This window comes from Mercenaria mercenaria, chromosome 3 (genome assembly GCF_021730395.1).
Source record: "Mercenaria mercenaria strain notata chromosome 3, MADL_Memer_1, whole genome shotgun sequence".
NCBI classification, from domain to species: Eukaryota; Metazoa; Mollusca; class Bivalvia; order Venerida; family Veneridae; genus Mercenaria; species Mercenaria mercenaria.
In genome coordinates this window covers 28,347,815-28,365,760 of record NC_069363.1, presented here as the reverse complement: position 1 = coordinate 28,365,760, position 17,946 = coordinate 28,347,815, and the positions used below count along the sequence as shown (strand labels likewise).

Sequence of the window (17,946 nt, the reverse complement as noted above, 5' to 3'; positions counted from 1 at the left end):
GTGAGATATTTATGTCCAGGCCTCTTACATGTAAGATATCCATGTACTGGCCACTTACATGTGAGATATCCATGCAAAGGCCTGTTATATGTGAGATATCCATATACAGGCACATGTGAGATATCCATGTACAGGCCTCTTACATGTAAGATATTCATGTACTGGCCTCTTACATGTAATCCTTTTATGTACTGGCCTGTTACATCTGAAATATTCATGTACAGGCCTCTTACATGTGTGATATCCCTGTACAGGCCTCTTGCATGTGCGATATCCATGAATTACCTGTTACATGTAAGATATCCATGTACAGGCCTATTACATGTGAGATATCCATGTACAGGCCTCTTACATGTAAGATAGTCATGTATTGGCCTCTTACATGTGAAATATCTATGTACAGGCCTCTTACATGTGTGATATCCATGTACAGGCCTCTTGCATGTGAGATATCCATGTACAGGCATCTTACATGTAAGATATTCATGTACAGGTCTCTTACATGTAAGATATCCATGTACAGGCCTCTTACATGTGAGATATCCATGTACAGGCCTCTTACATGTAAGATATTCATCTACAGGTCTCTTACATGTAAGATATCCATATACAGGTCGCTTACATGTGATATATCCATATACATGTCGCTTACATGTGATATATCCATGACTACAGGCCGCTTACATGTGATATATGTTTTTATGCACCTGTTCATTTTTCATCTACTAAAAGGTACTATTTTCTATGCAAAAATAACAATTTATAACATGTTTTTATCAGCATTTCTAGCCTTTCACATCTTGCAAGACTATCCTTGTCATAAAGGTCTGTCTTTCGGCATTCAAAAAATACAAAACAAATACAGGGTTGACCATAATGCAACAAAACTGTGGTCACATGACTGAGACACGTGATGAAAACACTAACGCTAACACTGTGTAGGTAGACATCAGAAAATACCTACTTTCACTTTCATCATACCCAACAGCTTTGACACAACTTTTTAAGCATGTAACATAGCTTAAAATAATCTGCAGACAGTCCTCTTTACAATCAAGCATCAATAAAGTATATCTGGCATGAAAATGGCCTTTACTAGGTGGGGCAAATAGCACTATATATTGAAATGGACTACATCAGGAGGCATATCTGGCAAATTACTACCTTTATACCTATAATATCTGTCCGCTTCGAGTGCGGGAGGTCGTGGGTTCGATCCCCGGCCGCGTCATACCAAAGACGTAAAAAATGGTACTAGCAGCTTCCTCGCTTGGCGCTCAGCATTAAGGGGATAGTGCTAGGAATGGTCAGCCCGGTGTCAGTATAATGTGACTGGGTGGGGTATCATGCCACGTGTCTACGGCGTGATATTCCAGTGAGGCAGAACTATAAAGTTGGGCATTGTGCTCACTGCTACAAGTAGACACCGTCGTTTATATGACTGAAAAATTGTTGAAAAAGACGTTAAACCCGAACACACACACACACACCTATAATATCTACCGCAGATACCCATGTATAATGCGCAGTTTTTTGACCCCCAGGACCACCCCCGAATCGTGGGTGCGCATAATACACAGGTATAGACATTTTTCCAACTTCAAAACAAGCTTGTTACCGATGTTCGCCATTTTGGTAAAGGGAAACTACTCCCCGCGCTTACTGTCACCACTAAAATCTAAGATTGCCGGTATGTTCCGTAAAAGATCGAATGGTTTATTTTTCTTTCAAACAAAATTAATTTCATATAAATTTAAAAGTATTTTGATGAAAGAAGTGTTAATAAATCACAAAAATTATGATACTAATTAAAGATCGAGAATTATCTTTAACCGAGATCAAACTGTGAACAACATAATTGACACAAGGTGACACGTTAATTGCCGGTAATTACTGGCTATTTGATCGTGACAAAAAGACTATCACACCTTTTGTTATTGGTTTGAATTGAGAAGCTCATGTCATTTTGAAAGATACCATTCCGAAATATTGAATCAGCTGCTGTTTTATTTATTCAAAATAGTTAATTAAAAAGGTAAAACAACAAATATAACAATATTTTACTGGTTTTATTTTCGAGAAAACAAAAATCGATAGTACCGCGAGACCGATGCTGCTCTCCGCCGCGGAGATAAAATTTATTACCGATGTCGATGTAAACTCTACTTTCGTTTTCCATCCACCTCAAAATTGACCAAAAATGTTTTTTCCCCAGGATTTTGGGTCAAAATCGGGGGGTGCGCATTATACACGGGTGCGCATTATACATGGGTATCTACGGTAATTGTTTTTGTTTACTCTTTACAGTCATGTTAGTCATTGTATCTATGACTACAGGTCGCTTACATGTGATATATCCATGACTACAGGTCTCTTACATGTGATATATCCATGACTACAGGTCTCTTACATGTGAGATATCCATGTACAGGTCTCTTACATGTGAGATATCCATGTACAGGTCTCTTACATGTGATATATCCATGACTACAGGTCTCTTACATGTGAGATATCCAAGAACAGGTCTCTTACATGTGAGATATCCATGTACAGGTCTCTTACATGTGAGATATCCAAGAACAGGTGCCTTACATGTGTGATATTCATGTGCAGGCCTCTTACATCCAAGGTAATTCCAACTATTGGTCTCTTACATCCAAGGTATTAAAGTGCATGCCTCTTACATAACTATAATATTCTGACATGTCCAGCTCAGTGGAGAGCAGCTTAAACCTAGTAGCCGTTCTATGTATACACTAACAACAAGAGGACCATGATGGTCCTGAATCGTTCACCTGTTCCCACATGACCCAGTTTTGAGTATGACGTCGTTTTTTCTATTATTTGACATAGTGACCTAGTTTTTGAGCTCATGTGACCTACTTCTGAACTTGACCTAGATATCATCAAGATAAAAATTCTGACCAATTTTCATGAAGATCCATTGAAAAATATGGCCTCTAGAGAGGTCGCAAGGTTTTTCTATTATTTGACCTATTGACCTAGTTTTCGAAGGTATGTGACCCTGTTTTGAACTTGACCTAGATATCAAGGTGAACACTCTCACTAATTTTCATGAAGATCTCATGTAAAATATGGCCTCTAGAGAGGTCACAAGGTTTTTCTATTTTTATACCTACTGGCCTAGTTTTTGATCGCACATGACCCAGTTTCGAAACTGACCTAGATATCATCAAGGTGAACATTCAGACCAATTTTCATGAAGATCCATTGAAAAATATGGCCTCTAGAGAGGTCAAAAGATTTTTCTAATTTTATACCTACTGACCTAGTTTTTGACCGCAGTTGACCCAGTTTCAAACCTGACCTAGATATCATCAAGATGAACATTCAAACCAACTTTCATACAGATCCCTTGAAAAATATGGCCTTTAGAGAGGTCACAAGGTTTTTCTATTATTTGACCTACTGACCTAGTTTTTGAAGGCACGTGACCCAGTTTCGAACTTGCCTAGATATCAGCAAGGTGAACATTCTGACCAATTTTCATGAAGATCTTGTGAAATATATGGCCTCTAGAGAGGTAACAAGGTTTTTCTATTTTTAGACCTATTGACCCAGTTTTTGACCGCACATTACCCAGTTTCAAACTTGACCTAGATATCACCAAGGTGAACATTCTGACCAATCTTCATAAAAAAATGTGACCTCTAGAGTGGTCACAAGCAAAAGTTTACACACGGATGGACGTACGGACGGACGACGGACACTGCACGATCACAAAAGCTCACCTTGTCACTTTGTGACAGGTGAGCTAAAAACACATTGGGTGGTGTTGTAATTGCGTAATACTATTATCCTCAAGACTGATGATTCAACCTATGAGAAAACTTGGTGTGAGTAATGGTGCCAATGTTCCACAATACAATGTACTTCTTGCAGTGGTGACTAACACAAAAAAGCACTACATTCTTCTCGGGGAAAATTCACAGCATCACAGCAGTATTTTTTTTTTGTTTTCTCTCATACAGTTATTTTGCAGAGTACAACAGTGATATAACAGTGATATAATCCTCTGCAAATAAAAACTGGTGGTATATATATATAAATGTTACACTGTTTTCTATTTTCTTTAATGTTTTATTTATAGGGTTGGATACCGGTTCCCGGTATCAGTACAATACCGAATAATCACTTCGAAAAGTACCGGTATATACCGTTTCGTAAAAGAACCGGTTCCTATTTTGGTATTTCCATAAAAGTAAAAACAAAATTCTTACAAAATTTGTGGCACAATAAAGCATATAGTAACGCAAATATCATAATAACGTGATCGTCATTGTTGTTTACTGTGATGCCGCTCCGAGTAACCTCCCTTGAATTAACATGGAGAGCTAACCGCATGCAGAATAGCTTCGTATGCTAAAAATTACCTGAAATACTTCTTTTCCCGTCGTTTTAAACAACGTAAACCAGTACTTAATTTCAAAATACACGACACTATTTTTCTTTGTAGTACAGTCGACATTGTATTAAGAGACCACCCAAGGGACTGCTAAGAAGTGGTCTCTTAATGGAATGGTCTCTTAATGAATTTCAGTCAGATGAAAAGAAAAGTTATCTTTAACTGTTAATGTAACAGTATTAATTATGAACATACATGTATGGGTCAAAAATCTGTTTTTACATCGTGAACACTTTTCAAAGTACACAAACCGCGAAAATTATGGCTAGATTGTTTGTAAGTTTGACTGATACAAAGGTTAATTGCATTCAGTCACGTGCAAAACGTACTCACTAATTACACAGATGAAGAAATGCCCGGTAGAATTTTGGTACCTGGTCGCTTAATAGATACTTTTTTCGAATATTTTACCTGTCGGGACTACATTAATGTGGTCGCTAGTCGTTTAATAAAAAAGTCGTTTAATGGAATGAATTTATGTACTGAAAACGTTCGGGACGGATTTTGACCGGTTGTTTAATACAAAAATCGCTTAATAGAGGTGGTCGCAAGTACGATGTTGACTGTATTCTTTAAATATCAATGAAAAAAATAAATTATGTAAATAAAAAGTTACGAGACTAAGCTGTAACCTACGTAAACAAATAATATTACATTTAAATTGGTTTTCACGAACCATTAGAAATATGTTATAGTTGGAATGTTGGTTGTTTCATGTGTTTTGAAGGTTATTGTTCAATTAAAAATGTGTTGCAAAAGTGTTGCACTTTAAAAACATTAGTAGTCATTTTCCTAGTTGAAGATTACCATGATTGAAAATGAGTCCGACTTGTAAGAGGGGTAATTTGAACGCTAGTAAGCGTTCAGTTTACCAGTTCTAGACAGTGCTGAGCTTTAAAAGCATTACTACAATGGGTGTATTCATAGAGTTAAATTGCATAGAGGTATCTATTCTAGATTTTCATTTTGGAAAACTAGCCGGTAAGATATGTTTATTTTTTACTCTTTCATAATCTAATACAACATTCCATTAACAGACTTGAAATGTTTATTTATCACAGCAAATTTTCATGTATATCTACTTACATAGGTGTATATAATACTAACCAAATCATTGCTTATGTAATGTACTACAAAGCATGGTATCGGTATCGTTAAAAATACCGTATCATTTCGTTGGTATCGGTATTGGTATCGGACCGCTTCGTCCATAACGATATCCAACCCTATAAATTATTTATATATGACACTCAATTAGTCTGTTCAAACTTGTTTTCTGCTGCAGGTAACCATGAATGAGGTCACTGGTGTCCAGTTCCCAACATGAAAGAAGTAACTAAACACTTCTCAATTTCCCAACAGGAGTGAGGTAATTAACCACTTCTCAACAGGAGTGGGGTAATTAACCACTTCCCAACATGAGTGAGGTAACTGGTGACCACTTCTTAACATAAATAAGATAACTAATCACTTCTCAACATGAATGAGGTTACAATGAAGAAAACATTGCATAAAAAAGTACATGTACAAAGTGTTTCTTGAAATTTGTGAAGAAAAAAAAAAGACTGAACGGTTTCGATCTTAAGATCTCCAGGTTTCAAGCTATTTACGATGACCACTGAGCTATCGTTTTCAATATAAACCATTTTAATTGCTGATTACTTTCCGTATACTATACGGAATGTACCGAATATGAACGGAAGATTAAAATATTATGTGCACTGCCCATGTAATTAATATACATTTGACAGTTCAATAAAATAGTACAATAACTGACCATTTCTCAACATGAATGAGGTAACTGGTGACCACTTCTTAACATGGGTGAGTTAACTTCTCAACATGAGTGAGTTGTACGTTGGTAGGGCCTCCACAGCTTGTGTTTAAGGTTGCCGACTTATTGAATCACTTGCCTCCTCATGTATAATTGTGTCTGCACTCAATAATTTATCAAGCTCATAATTATTATGTGGTTATCAGTGATAATCTTCAGACACTATTATATCTGTAGTTCAATGAAAAACTTTAACCTGATAAATAGATAATATTACTATCAACAAGAACCCAGAAAAGTATGGCATTTCTATTTTTAGCAATAAGGAAGTGTGATCACCTGTGACAGTTTGAATCTTGCATCCCTAAAAAAAAACCTCCTTCTACATACTCTGAATAAGCTTGTTTTTCTTTCATTTCAAATTCAATATTTTGTACTTACATTTTTATAAAATATTTGGCAGTACCTGAATCAGTACTGAAATGTTAATTCAACTAAGTATAAGATCATCATTAAGTTTATAAAACTTACCTGTTGTGCTTTAAAATAAACCAAACATAATAAAGCACAATATAAAGGCAAAATGTACATTTTCTGTTAAAAATGACAAATTTCAGTAAGTGAAAAATTTGGAGTTAAATTATCTTCGTGGCAGTTTAAAAATAAGAACTTAAATAAGTTTGAAAAATAAAACACCAGGGCCATGATGCCCCTATATCACTCACCTGACTGCAGTTGCTTGCTTGAACATTTAAAAGTTTATGTGTTGAGGTGAGAGTAGGGGAGGTAGGTACAGGGGTAGAGGTGGGGTAAGACATTGGGGGGAATGATGTGATTTGCCAATATATCAACATGAAGATTTTTTAAAGTTTCCACTACATTAATACGGGGTAAAGTGACCACACCACCTAGTGGCAATGCTTTTCAATGAAACAGAATAATTGTACCATCTTTGTAAAGGGTCACCCAAAAAACATTTGTGTAAAATTATTTTGAAGTTGGACCTGCTGTTTCTGACAATAATATTTTATAAGTTTCCAATACTATACATATAGGGAAAAAATGGCCACACCCCCTCGTGGCCATGTTTTTTTGATGAATCAAAATAATTTGAACAATCTTGGTAGAGAGTCACCAAAGGACCATTTCTGTGAAATTATTTCAATTTCATACAGGAAGATTTTTAAAGTTTCCACTATATACATATAGGAAAAATAAACCATGCCCTCTGGCGGCCATGTTTTTTTAGGAATTGGAATAATTTGAACAATCTTGGCATAGGGTGATACCAGGACCATTTGTGTGAAATTATATTGCAAAATCAGGCCAGCAGTTTCATACAAGAAGATTTTTAAAGTTTCCACTATATGCCTATAGGGAAAAGTAACCACGCCCTCTGGCGGACATGTTTTTTGACGAATCACAATAATTTGAACAATCTTGACAGAGAATTACATAAGGACCATTTGTGTGAAATTATTTTGAAATTGGACCAGCAGTTCAAGAAGAGATATCGTTAGAAGATTTTTCTATTTTTAGCTCTGGCGGCCAGTATGTGCAACCAAGCGGAACCATTTGAACAATTTGAAAGAGGACCACCCAAGGAACATTTCAGATGCTTTCAGAGGAGATGTTGTTTGAAGGAAAGTGTGGACGGACGCCACATGGATGCCGGACGGTGAGCAATCACAACAGCTCACCCCGAGCACTTTGTGCTTGGGTGAGCTAAAAAAATAATAACTGAACTCACAACAAAAAAGTCCAAAAGGGAGTGTTTCCTCTTGGCCAGCATGCATTTGTGTTTGTATCAGGAACATTGTGTATGGACTTCAATCTTGTTTGTTTGTTTTGGGTTTTAAGCCCTCTTTCAACAGTATTTCAGTTATGTAACGGCGGGCAGTCAACCTAACCCGTGTTCCTGGATTCTGCACCAGTACAAACCTGTTCTGCACAAGTAACTGCCAACTTCCCTACATGAATCAGAGGTGGAGGACAAAAGATTTCAGACACAATGTCTTCTAACAAATTGTCACGGAGAACATACAACCTGCCCGAGGATCGAACTCACGACCCAGAGATCCGTAGATCTGCGCTCTCCCTATTGAGCTAAGCAGGCGGGTACGACTTCAATCTTGTGTTATATTTTTGTTTGTTTACATTTCAAAATGCCTTAATACTGTGTGATACCTATAATGCTACAATTGTTTGCTTCTTCACTATTATAAAGTTTTATATTACAAATTTTATATCAAAACAAAATTATTCATTTATCAAATTGAATTTAGATGTAATTCTGACAAATTACATGAACAAAAATAATGGCAATTACCTGTTATTTCCTTACATTGTTACAGATTTGAGAAAATATTGCCATGTGTTTTATTGTTGTCATTTTTACAGAAAACTGCCTCAATGATGGAACTATTAAATGAATGGTTAAAAGCTTTCTATCTTTGGAATGACCTGATTTATTTCTAGATCTAAATTACACACAGTTTATGTATTGCACTGTAATTCACTGAACTTTGCAAAGGAATTAAAGTCATGAAAATTGTACTTACATTACTTTATTATGAAACAAGACCTGTCTAATGACTCCGCGCTCCACTATTTGAAGCCCTTCCACCAAATATTAGCTTATACATACAAAATTCTTAAAGTTGTAAAAGACCATAATTTTGCCAAAATGTAAGTTATGAAACTTGCCATGTGTGGGCATCTCTTGATGCCAAAGATGTGTTGAGAACTGGAAACATTTGGTTAAGTACAGTGCATTCGCGATGCTACGAATCGCAATTTAACGAAATACCGGTATACTACGAAAAGGTGTTGTGGTCCTGGCTGCTTTCCTTTTTATTTCTTATGTTACAAAGTCGCGGTTTTACGAAAATGCAATTTTACGAAAAATGCACTCCTACGAATATATTATTATGCCCTTAAAGCATGTTTTCAACTTATTTAAGTTGCGATTTTACGAATACCTGCATCGTCTAAGTTTTCACACCTTCCATAATGATGTGCAAACGCTTTAGAGTGGAAAGTATCACTATCATTTATCTGGGCGTAAACAGTAATTAGTGTTTAAAACTTAGTAATTAAATTCGAAACATATACGGTGTACACCATGACACAAGCTAGTGGTTAATTTTTTCTCCTATAACTATCAGATCGGATGGCATACCAGTCACACTTGCTTCGATATCTATACGTCTCAAACAATCACTGCATAAAGAAAATAAAAAAAAATATTTAAGTACTGATCGTCTGTATATTGTCGTTTTATTATTCCGAACAATTCAGTAAAGGGTAGCCGAGGGGTATCGGACATGCAATTGCAATTTTTTGTTCTCATGCAACAATGTACCCTATATATGTTTTATGTACAGTGAATAAAAAGTGAAGAAAAAATGACAACCCGTTTTACATTCCAGGTACTTTCTGAGTTCAGATTCGAATAAGATTTGTAGTAAACACAGATGTACATATAAAATTGGTATACATGCACTCCAATACGAAAATCAGATGTTTAGATATCACGGGTTACGACGTGTAGATATTAAGGTTCTGTATAGCGAAATTTCCTATGCTACGCTCGAACGAAAATGCGATATTACGGGAAAAAAACGACCAGTCCCTTGGCTTTTCTTAGGATCGCGATTGTACTGTAGTTCCTGAGAACCATGCTTACATGCAAAAAATAGCATTTCTTTCTGTTTTACTACATATATTGTAACTTAACTTTCGGTGTTAAGAGTTTCTATATAGGTCTGACTAATACTTCTAGATATAAAGGGACTCTTCTGACTTAACAGTTCTGGCAAAACTAAAGACATACTTACAGTTGAAGCATACGACCGGTCTAAGAAAGAAGCAGTCTATCAGTCTGTGTGGCACTCCTGGGGGACCTGAAATATACACAGTAATATTGCTGTCAGATATTGCCTGAAATATGCACAATTACTGTGACCTTGACCTTTGACATATTGACCCCCTAACCAATAAGGGTCATCTAATGACCACAGGCACAAGCAATCATCCTATTAAGTATAGGCTGTAGGTGAAAGCTGTCTACTGTTACAGATCAGAAACAAAAATGGTCTACCTACTTACTGACAGGTGGACATTAGACAGACAATGAACAAAACAATGTATGGATCAGTCACTTTTCTCTGAATCTGGGAGGTGGGGGCCATAAATATACACAATAACATATCAGGTATTGCCATCTGCCAGACCTAAAAAACACATAATAATATTGCTGATTGCTGTCAGGTACTTAATTAAACACCTGCAGGACCTGAAATATATAAAATTATAATAATACTGCTGTCAGGTATTGCACCCTTGCTGTCAGGTATTGCACCCTTGCTGCCAGGTATTGCACCCTTGCTGTCAAGTATTGCAACCTTGCTGTCAGGTATTGCACCCTTGCTGTCAAGTATTGCAACCTTGCTTTCAGGTATTGCAACCTTGCTGTCAGGTATTGCAACCCTGCTGTCAGGTATTGCACCCTTGCTGTCAGGTATTGCAACCTTACTGAGGTATTACCACCTCGAGGACCAGAGATATACACAATAACATTACTGTCGGGGTATTGCCATCTGAAATTTAAACATCAAGTGATTCTAAAAATATATGTTTAGGGGGCATTCACAGCAACATACAATAAAGAAGGTAACATTAAACTGTCATAAGATTTGCCATTTCTGTCATAAATTGATCATGCACTAAGTTGAGAACTAAATGCATGAAATTTAATGTTTATAATTATTCTTAACATCAAAACTTTGTTAACCAAAACATTAGTTACCAGTATAAAAGTTAAATAATTATGTAAGGCTACAGGTAACCCTTTGTTGAGCTTTTATTGTGTGTATGAAAGGTAACAGAAGCAATCCCAGTAGTATTGTTACATGTATTATAGGTCACCTTAATGGGGACATCACTCCTTGATGTAAAAAATTCAGTCAATAGGACATCAATAGCCTAAAATTGTGTCACCTAGAAATATTTAGTGTAACATTATTACAGAATACAAAGCAGCTGAGAAAGGAGGTCATTTGTACTCAGATAAGGGGGCAGGTGTCAATGACCCCATTGTGTCAAACTTGATTAAACTTGAATAGATAAATATCCCTTTCACTGTAATAAAAAACTATGCTCTCTCAAATTACACCTTACCTAAATTACAGGTTCTTAATCTTATATAACAGGCTACCTGATTTTATCATAAACTTACACAACTGTTCTATTGTTCTCTGCGGGGGTTAATAACCAAAATGAATACCTACATACCATACCTGCGCACGTGCACAGGTATCATACCATACCTGCGCTCGTGCACAGGTATCATACCATACCTGAGCACGTGAAAAGATAGTTAGATGAATTCAAACTGTAATGTTTATTTGATACCATGTTCTTGTTCGTAAGTACTGACCTGACAATTAACACTGATTAAGAATATTCCAAATATTTTTCGTATATTAATTCTCGGTGTCTGAAGTTAAATAGCGGTATAAATATTGTGTATTATATTTCTTTATAATTTTCACAATGTAACATGTGCAAATAGCCGTGCGCTGCCAAACTGTATTTTTTGTTCAACTCCTGCGCACGGACCATTTTTCCCAAAATTTTATCTGCAGAAATTGTTACATTGCCATACTTATCTGAATAAACCTTATGGTCTATAAATGTTATGGAAAATGTTGAATAAAACATATTTAAAAGTATCTTAGTTAGATAAAAAGACAAAGTATTTCTCACCAGCGTTTCCTGAAAATGAATAGTAGATCTACAAGAGAAAACAATCAGATTTCGTAAAATATACTAGCGGAAAAAAAAACTGTGCATGGGTATAATAATTGCTTTAACTTAGGCGGTATATAAGAAATCGCAAAAAAAACGTGAAAACGAAGACATTGGCCTGACAGACAAACTACCTGTGCAACTCATGCACTGACCAGTGTAAATGACCGAGAGGGATACACAGCTTACCTGTGTAAAGTTTCAAGCTTTAATTTATGAAATTGAGCGATACATGAACATTTTACACATGCAGTTTCTTTTTTCCGCTAGTATATGTTACGCATATGTTGTAAAAGTAACATCGATAACAATATTACATTGATTCTAAAAAAATGGTCTGAGGTGATTTTGAACTCGTGGTATCGTGCGTGGCAGTCAGACAGCTACCACTATGCCACCATGCAATTGGTTATTTATATTGGTTATTTTAGGATATAAATATTTCTTAAAATAATAGAAAACCCGACAATACTGGCAAAGACTAATGAGTGCCAGGTCAATACGTACGGACAATAGACAATACCTGCACATTTACAAATGTATACTGATTATTTTTTAATTAGTGTATATTTTGACCTTTGAATTACGATCGTCATGTTTTCATCTACAAGATATATTCACGATTCAGTACTTAACAGGGAAGGGTAGAAGATGAAGATAATCTTTTTAATTATTATTGTTAGATGATGATGATGATGATGATGACGATGACAACCACGACCACAACGAAACCATAAATGCAGAGTCCGCAGAGTCCGAAATAAAGTTTATCATGAAAAATAGACCAGTTTCGCTCTAAGCCCTCGATACATGCAACTAGATTGTGGAGCTGTGCATTAAAAAAAAAAACAGAACAAAAAAAATTGTTAAATATCACTCCACGAGAATGAGAAAATTATTACTATTCAAAATATGAAATGCTGATGTTACAGAGACCATACTGGTGCGTTCTTTGTTTTTCTGTAAAATGAAACAAAGAAAACATCCCAACAAATAATCGGCTAACAAAAATGCATTTACTTTGACAAATTAGCAGAACTTTCATAAACTTTTTTAATACCATTTTACATATTTCAATTTAACTACTGAAGTTAAAGTAATTCCCATAATCATTTTTTTCTGACTGGGAGAATGAAAGACTTATAAATAAATAAAATAATAAAAACTAACAAATTAAAATGACGTGTAAGTCAGTTACTTACCCTTAGATCTTAGATCTGTGTTCATGAATTGAAAATACCCGCGCTCGTGCTGTAACACCTCGAGCGCGGGTATTTTCAATTCATGAACACCTCATACTCGGTTAGTAACCTACGCTTACAAAGGTCCAAGCTTTCTATGTAATCTTGTAGAAAATACCTTGCAGCTTACCTATTTTAAATTTTCCAAAACAAGAATGTACAATACACATACACCTAAAAATGCCTGGTAGAATAATATTATTAAGATCAAAACAATAGATATAACTAATAAAATAAAACTCCAGACGAAATGTGCATGTCCTTCTGATGTTTCATTACTGCAGGAGGAGTGGAGAACAAAATGTTCTGATGTAGGTGTAATATTTTAAAGTCGAAAAAGGGCCATAACTCTATGAGAAAAATGTCCACTTCATGTTGTTGATGTATATCAAATTTATTTTCAATTGGATGGAAACTGTAGAGGTTGAGTACATAATGTTCTGTAACATTACAACTACCTGGACACAGGAAACAGGATACTTTCACATGTAACAAATTATGGCAGGCACAGGAAACAGGATACTCTCACGTGTAACAAATTATCGCTAGGAACAGGACACAGAATACTCTCACGTGTAACAAATTATGGCAGGCACAGGAAACAGAATACACTCATGTTTAACAAATTATGGCTAGGCAGAGGAAACAGGAGACTCTCATGTGTAACAAATTATGGCTAGGCACAGTAAACAGGATACTCTCATTTGTAACAAATTATGGCTTGGCACAGGAAACAGGACACTCATGTGTAACAAATTATCACTAGGCACAGTAAACAGGACACTCTCATGTGTAACAAATTATAGCTAGGCACAGAAAACAGGACACTCTCATGTGTAACAAATTATGGCTAGGCACAGTAAACAGGATACTCTCATGTGTAACAAATTATGGCTAGGCACAGTAAACAGGATACTCTCATGTGTAACAAATTATGGCTAGGCACAGGAAACTCTCATGTGTAACAAATTTTGGCTAGGCACAGGAAACAGGATACTCTCAGACATTATTTACAGCTAGACATAATCAAGATACTCTCAGTGGATATGATAAGGCTAGATATAGGAAGCAGATATACTAGGATGCTACAACATGGCTACACTCAGGAAACTGGTACTCTCAGGTTATTATGGCTAGACCCATGATACAGATACTCCAGGTGTAATAAATTTGGGCTAGACATGTGAAACAATATACTCTCAGATGATATTTTACAGCTAGACATTATGAATCAAGATATTCTCAGTTGCTGTGATAAGGCTAGACACATGAAACAAAATAATTTCAGGTGTAATTAGCATTCAGCCAGACACATGAACTGAGATGCTCTCAGATAATTTAGCAGCTAGATGCAGGAAACAAGATACTCTAAGGTATAACATTACACACTGGTACAAGAAACAAGATACTCTCAGGTGTAACATTACACACTGGTACAAGAAACATCTTAGATACTCTCAGGTGTAACATTACACACTGGTACAAGAAACAGGATACTCTCAGGTGTAACATTATGACTAGTTGCAGGAAACATGATACTCTCAGGTATAGCATTCATTAGTACAAGAAACCAGCAAGATACTCTCAGGTGTAACATTATGGCTAGATACAGGAAACAAGATACTCTCAATGTAACATAATGGCTAGACACAGGAAACATAATAATCCCACGAGTTAAATTACACGTTGGTACAAGAAACATGATAATCTCAGGTGTAACATTATGGCTAGTTGAAGGAAACACGATACTCTCAGGTATAACATTCACTGGTACAACAAACAAGATACTCGCAGGTGTAACATTATGGCTAGATACAGGAAAAAGATACTCTCAATGTAACATAATGGCTAGATATTATGGCTAGTTGCAGGAAACATGATACTCTCAGGTATAGCATTCATTAGTACAAGAAACAAGCAAGATACTCTCAGGTGTAACATTATGGCTAGATACAGGAAACAAGATACTCTCAATGTCACATACTGGCTAGACACAGGAAACATGATACTCCCACGAGTTAGATTACACACTGTTCCTGGAAACGAGATACTCTCAGGTGTAACACTACGGCTAGATACAGGAAATGAGATACTCTCAGGACTGGTGTAACTCTACGGCTAGATACAGGAAACGAGATACTCTCAGATGTAACACTACGGCTGGATACAGGAAACGGTATACTCTCAGGTGTAACACTACAGCTAGATACAGGAAACAATATACTCTCAGATGTAACACTACGGCTAGATACAGGAAACGAGATACTCTCAGGTGTAACACTACGGCTAGATACAGGAAACGATATTCTCTCAGGTGTAACACTACGGCTAGATACAGGAAACGAGATACTCTCAGGTGTAACACTATGGCTAGATACATGAAATGAGATACTCTCAGATGCTCAGATGTTAGTTTATGACTAGACATAAGAAACATGATACTCTCAGAAGTTATGCTGTAACTAAGCACAGGAGACCAGATACTCACAAGTTAATTACAGCTAGACTCAGGAAACCAGATACTGTCAGATGTAAGATACAGCTAGACACAGGAAACAATGTTTAAATTACAGCTAGATACTGGATATGAGATACTCAAACAATATAGTCTCACATGTTAAATCATGACTAGAAAAAGGTAACAAGAGACATATTTAGAACTTCTGAAAGAAACTTTGAACAATCTATCACTCTTTCAGGCAATATTTTGAAAACATGAGAAAAATGTTTTTTCTCAGTATATGCAAATATTTGATGCTCTGTCTGCAAGTTACCTTACTTTCTGCAAGAAAAAATGAATCTGTAATACTAGATATTTGGGAAATTGGAATATTTCACTGACCTTAATACACTCACTTAAATGAGCCAGAGACAGACAGTCAAATAAGAAATATATAATGTCTTGGCAGAATCACTTAACTGACATTAGACAGTTGCCAAATAAATGTTGCTGGAAACATATCAGCTTTTATCAGTTTGAAGATTTTCATAGAGAAATTGTTTTAATGCTTTGCTGGAAACTTTGTAAAAAGTGAGATCTGTCTTCTACATCTCCTAAATCAATTTTTGCTCCTTTCTACATCTCTCCCTCTTATTTATGCTCAGTTATATTAGCTCAGTCTTCTACATGTCTCCCTCTGTTTATGCTCAATTTTAGCTCTATTCTTCATTGTCTCCCCCTGTTTATTTGATCTTTTATACATGTCTCACTGTTAATAAGCTTGATGCATATCTTTCTCTGTCAATGCTCAGTTATTTTAGCTCTATCCTACATGTCTCTCCCTATTTATGCTCAGTCAATTTTAGCACTCTTCTGCATGTCTCCCTTTGTTTATACTCCATTTTTACTGCGACTCTTCTACATATCTCCCTCTGTTTATACTAAGTCCAGTTTTGCTCTCTTCTAGTCATGTCTGTCAAAGTTTATGCTCAGTCAATTTTGACTCTCTTTTACATGTCTCCCTCTGTGTATGCTCAGTTAATTATAACTATCTTCTACAGGTCTATCTCTGTTTATGATCCATCAATTTCAGTTGTCTTCTACATGTTTCTCTGTTTACAATCTGTCAATTTTAGCTATATTCTACATGCAGGTTCTCTCTGTGTTTGCATGCTCAGTCGATATTATAGCTCCATTTTACATCTCTCTCTTTCTCTGTTTATGCTTAGTCAAGTATGAATAAACATTTGACAGGGGATTTTAGCTTTATTTTACATGTCTCCCTCTCCCTTGCTCTAGGTTATGCTCAGTTAATTTTATTTCTGTTCTGCATGTCTATCTCTGTTTATGCATAGTCAATTTCATCCTTCTACATCTTTATCTGCTTTAATATGCTCAGTACAATTGAGCTCTCTTCTATATCTCCCTACATCAATGCTTTGTCAAAATTGAGCTCTCTTCTATATCTCTCTATATCAATGCTTAGTGAAATTGAGGTCTCTTCTTTATCTCTCTATATCAATGCTTAGTCAAACTCAGCTCTCTTCTACATCTCTCTATAGCAATGCTTCATCAAATTTAGCTCTCTTCTACATCTCTCTATATCAATGCTTCGTCAAATTGAGCTCTCTTCTATATCTCTCTATATCAATATGCTTTGTCAAACTGAGCACTCTTCTACATCTCTCTATATCAATGCTTCGTCAAACTGAGCTCTCTTCTACACCTCTCTATATCAAATTGCTTCGTCAAATTGAGCTCTCTTCTACATCTCTCTATATCAATGCTTCGTCAAATTGAGCTCTAATCTACATCTCTCTATATCAATGCTTTGTCAAATTTAGCTCTCATCTACATCTCTCTACATCAATGCTTAGTCAAATTGAGCTTGCATCAAATTGTGCTCTCTTCTACATCTCTCTGTATTAATGCTTCGTCAAATTTAGCTCTCTTCTACATCTCTCTATATCAATGCTTCCTAAAATTGAGCTCTCTTCTACATCTCTCTATAGCAATGCTTAGTCAAATTTAGCTCTCTTCTACATCTGTCTATATCAATGCTTCATCAAATTTAGCTCTCTTCTACATCTCTCTATATCAAAGCATCTACATCTCTCTATATCAATGCTTAGTCAAACTGAGCTTGCATCAAATTGTGCTCTCTTCTACATCTCTTTGTATTAATGCTTCGTCAAATATAGCTCTCTTCTACATCTCTCTATATCAATGCTTCGTCAAATTGAGCTCTCTTCTA

At 35.9% G+C, this 17,946-nt stretch overlaps 1 protein-coding gene across 2 annotated transcripts in view; it reads right to left on the bottom strand.

Moving 5' to 3' along the window:
- The window catches only part of LOC123525204 (phosphatidylinositol 3-kinase regulatory subunit alpha-like), a 312,914-nt gene that overhangs the window by 192,656 nt on the left and 102,312 nt on the right, over nucleotides 1–17,946 (bottom strand). For both annotated transcript variants that reach the window (XM_053538091.1, XM_045304060.2), the window contains exon 4: nucleotides 10,040–10,105. In XM_053538091.1, coding sequence (XP_053394066.1) covers nucleotides 10,040–10,105 — 66 coding nt within the window. The remainder of the gene's footprint in view (nucleotides 1–10,039; nucleotides 10,106–17,946) is intronic.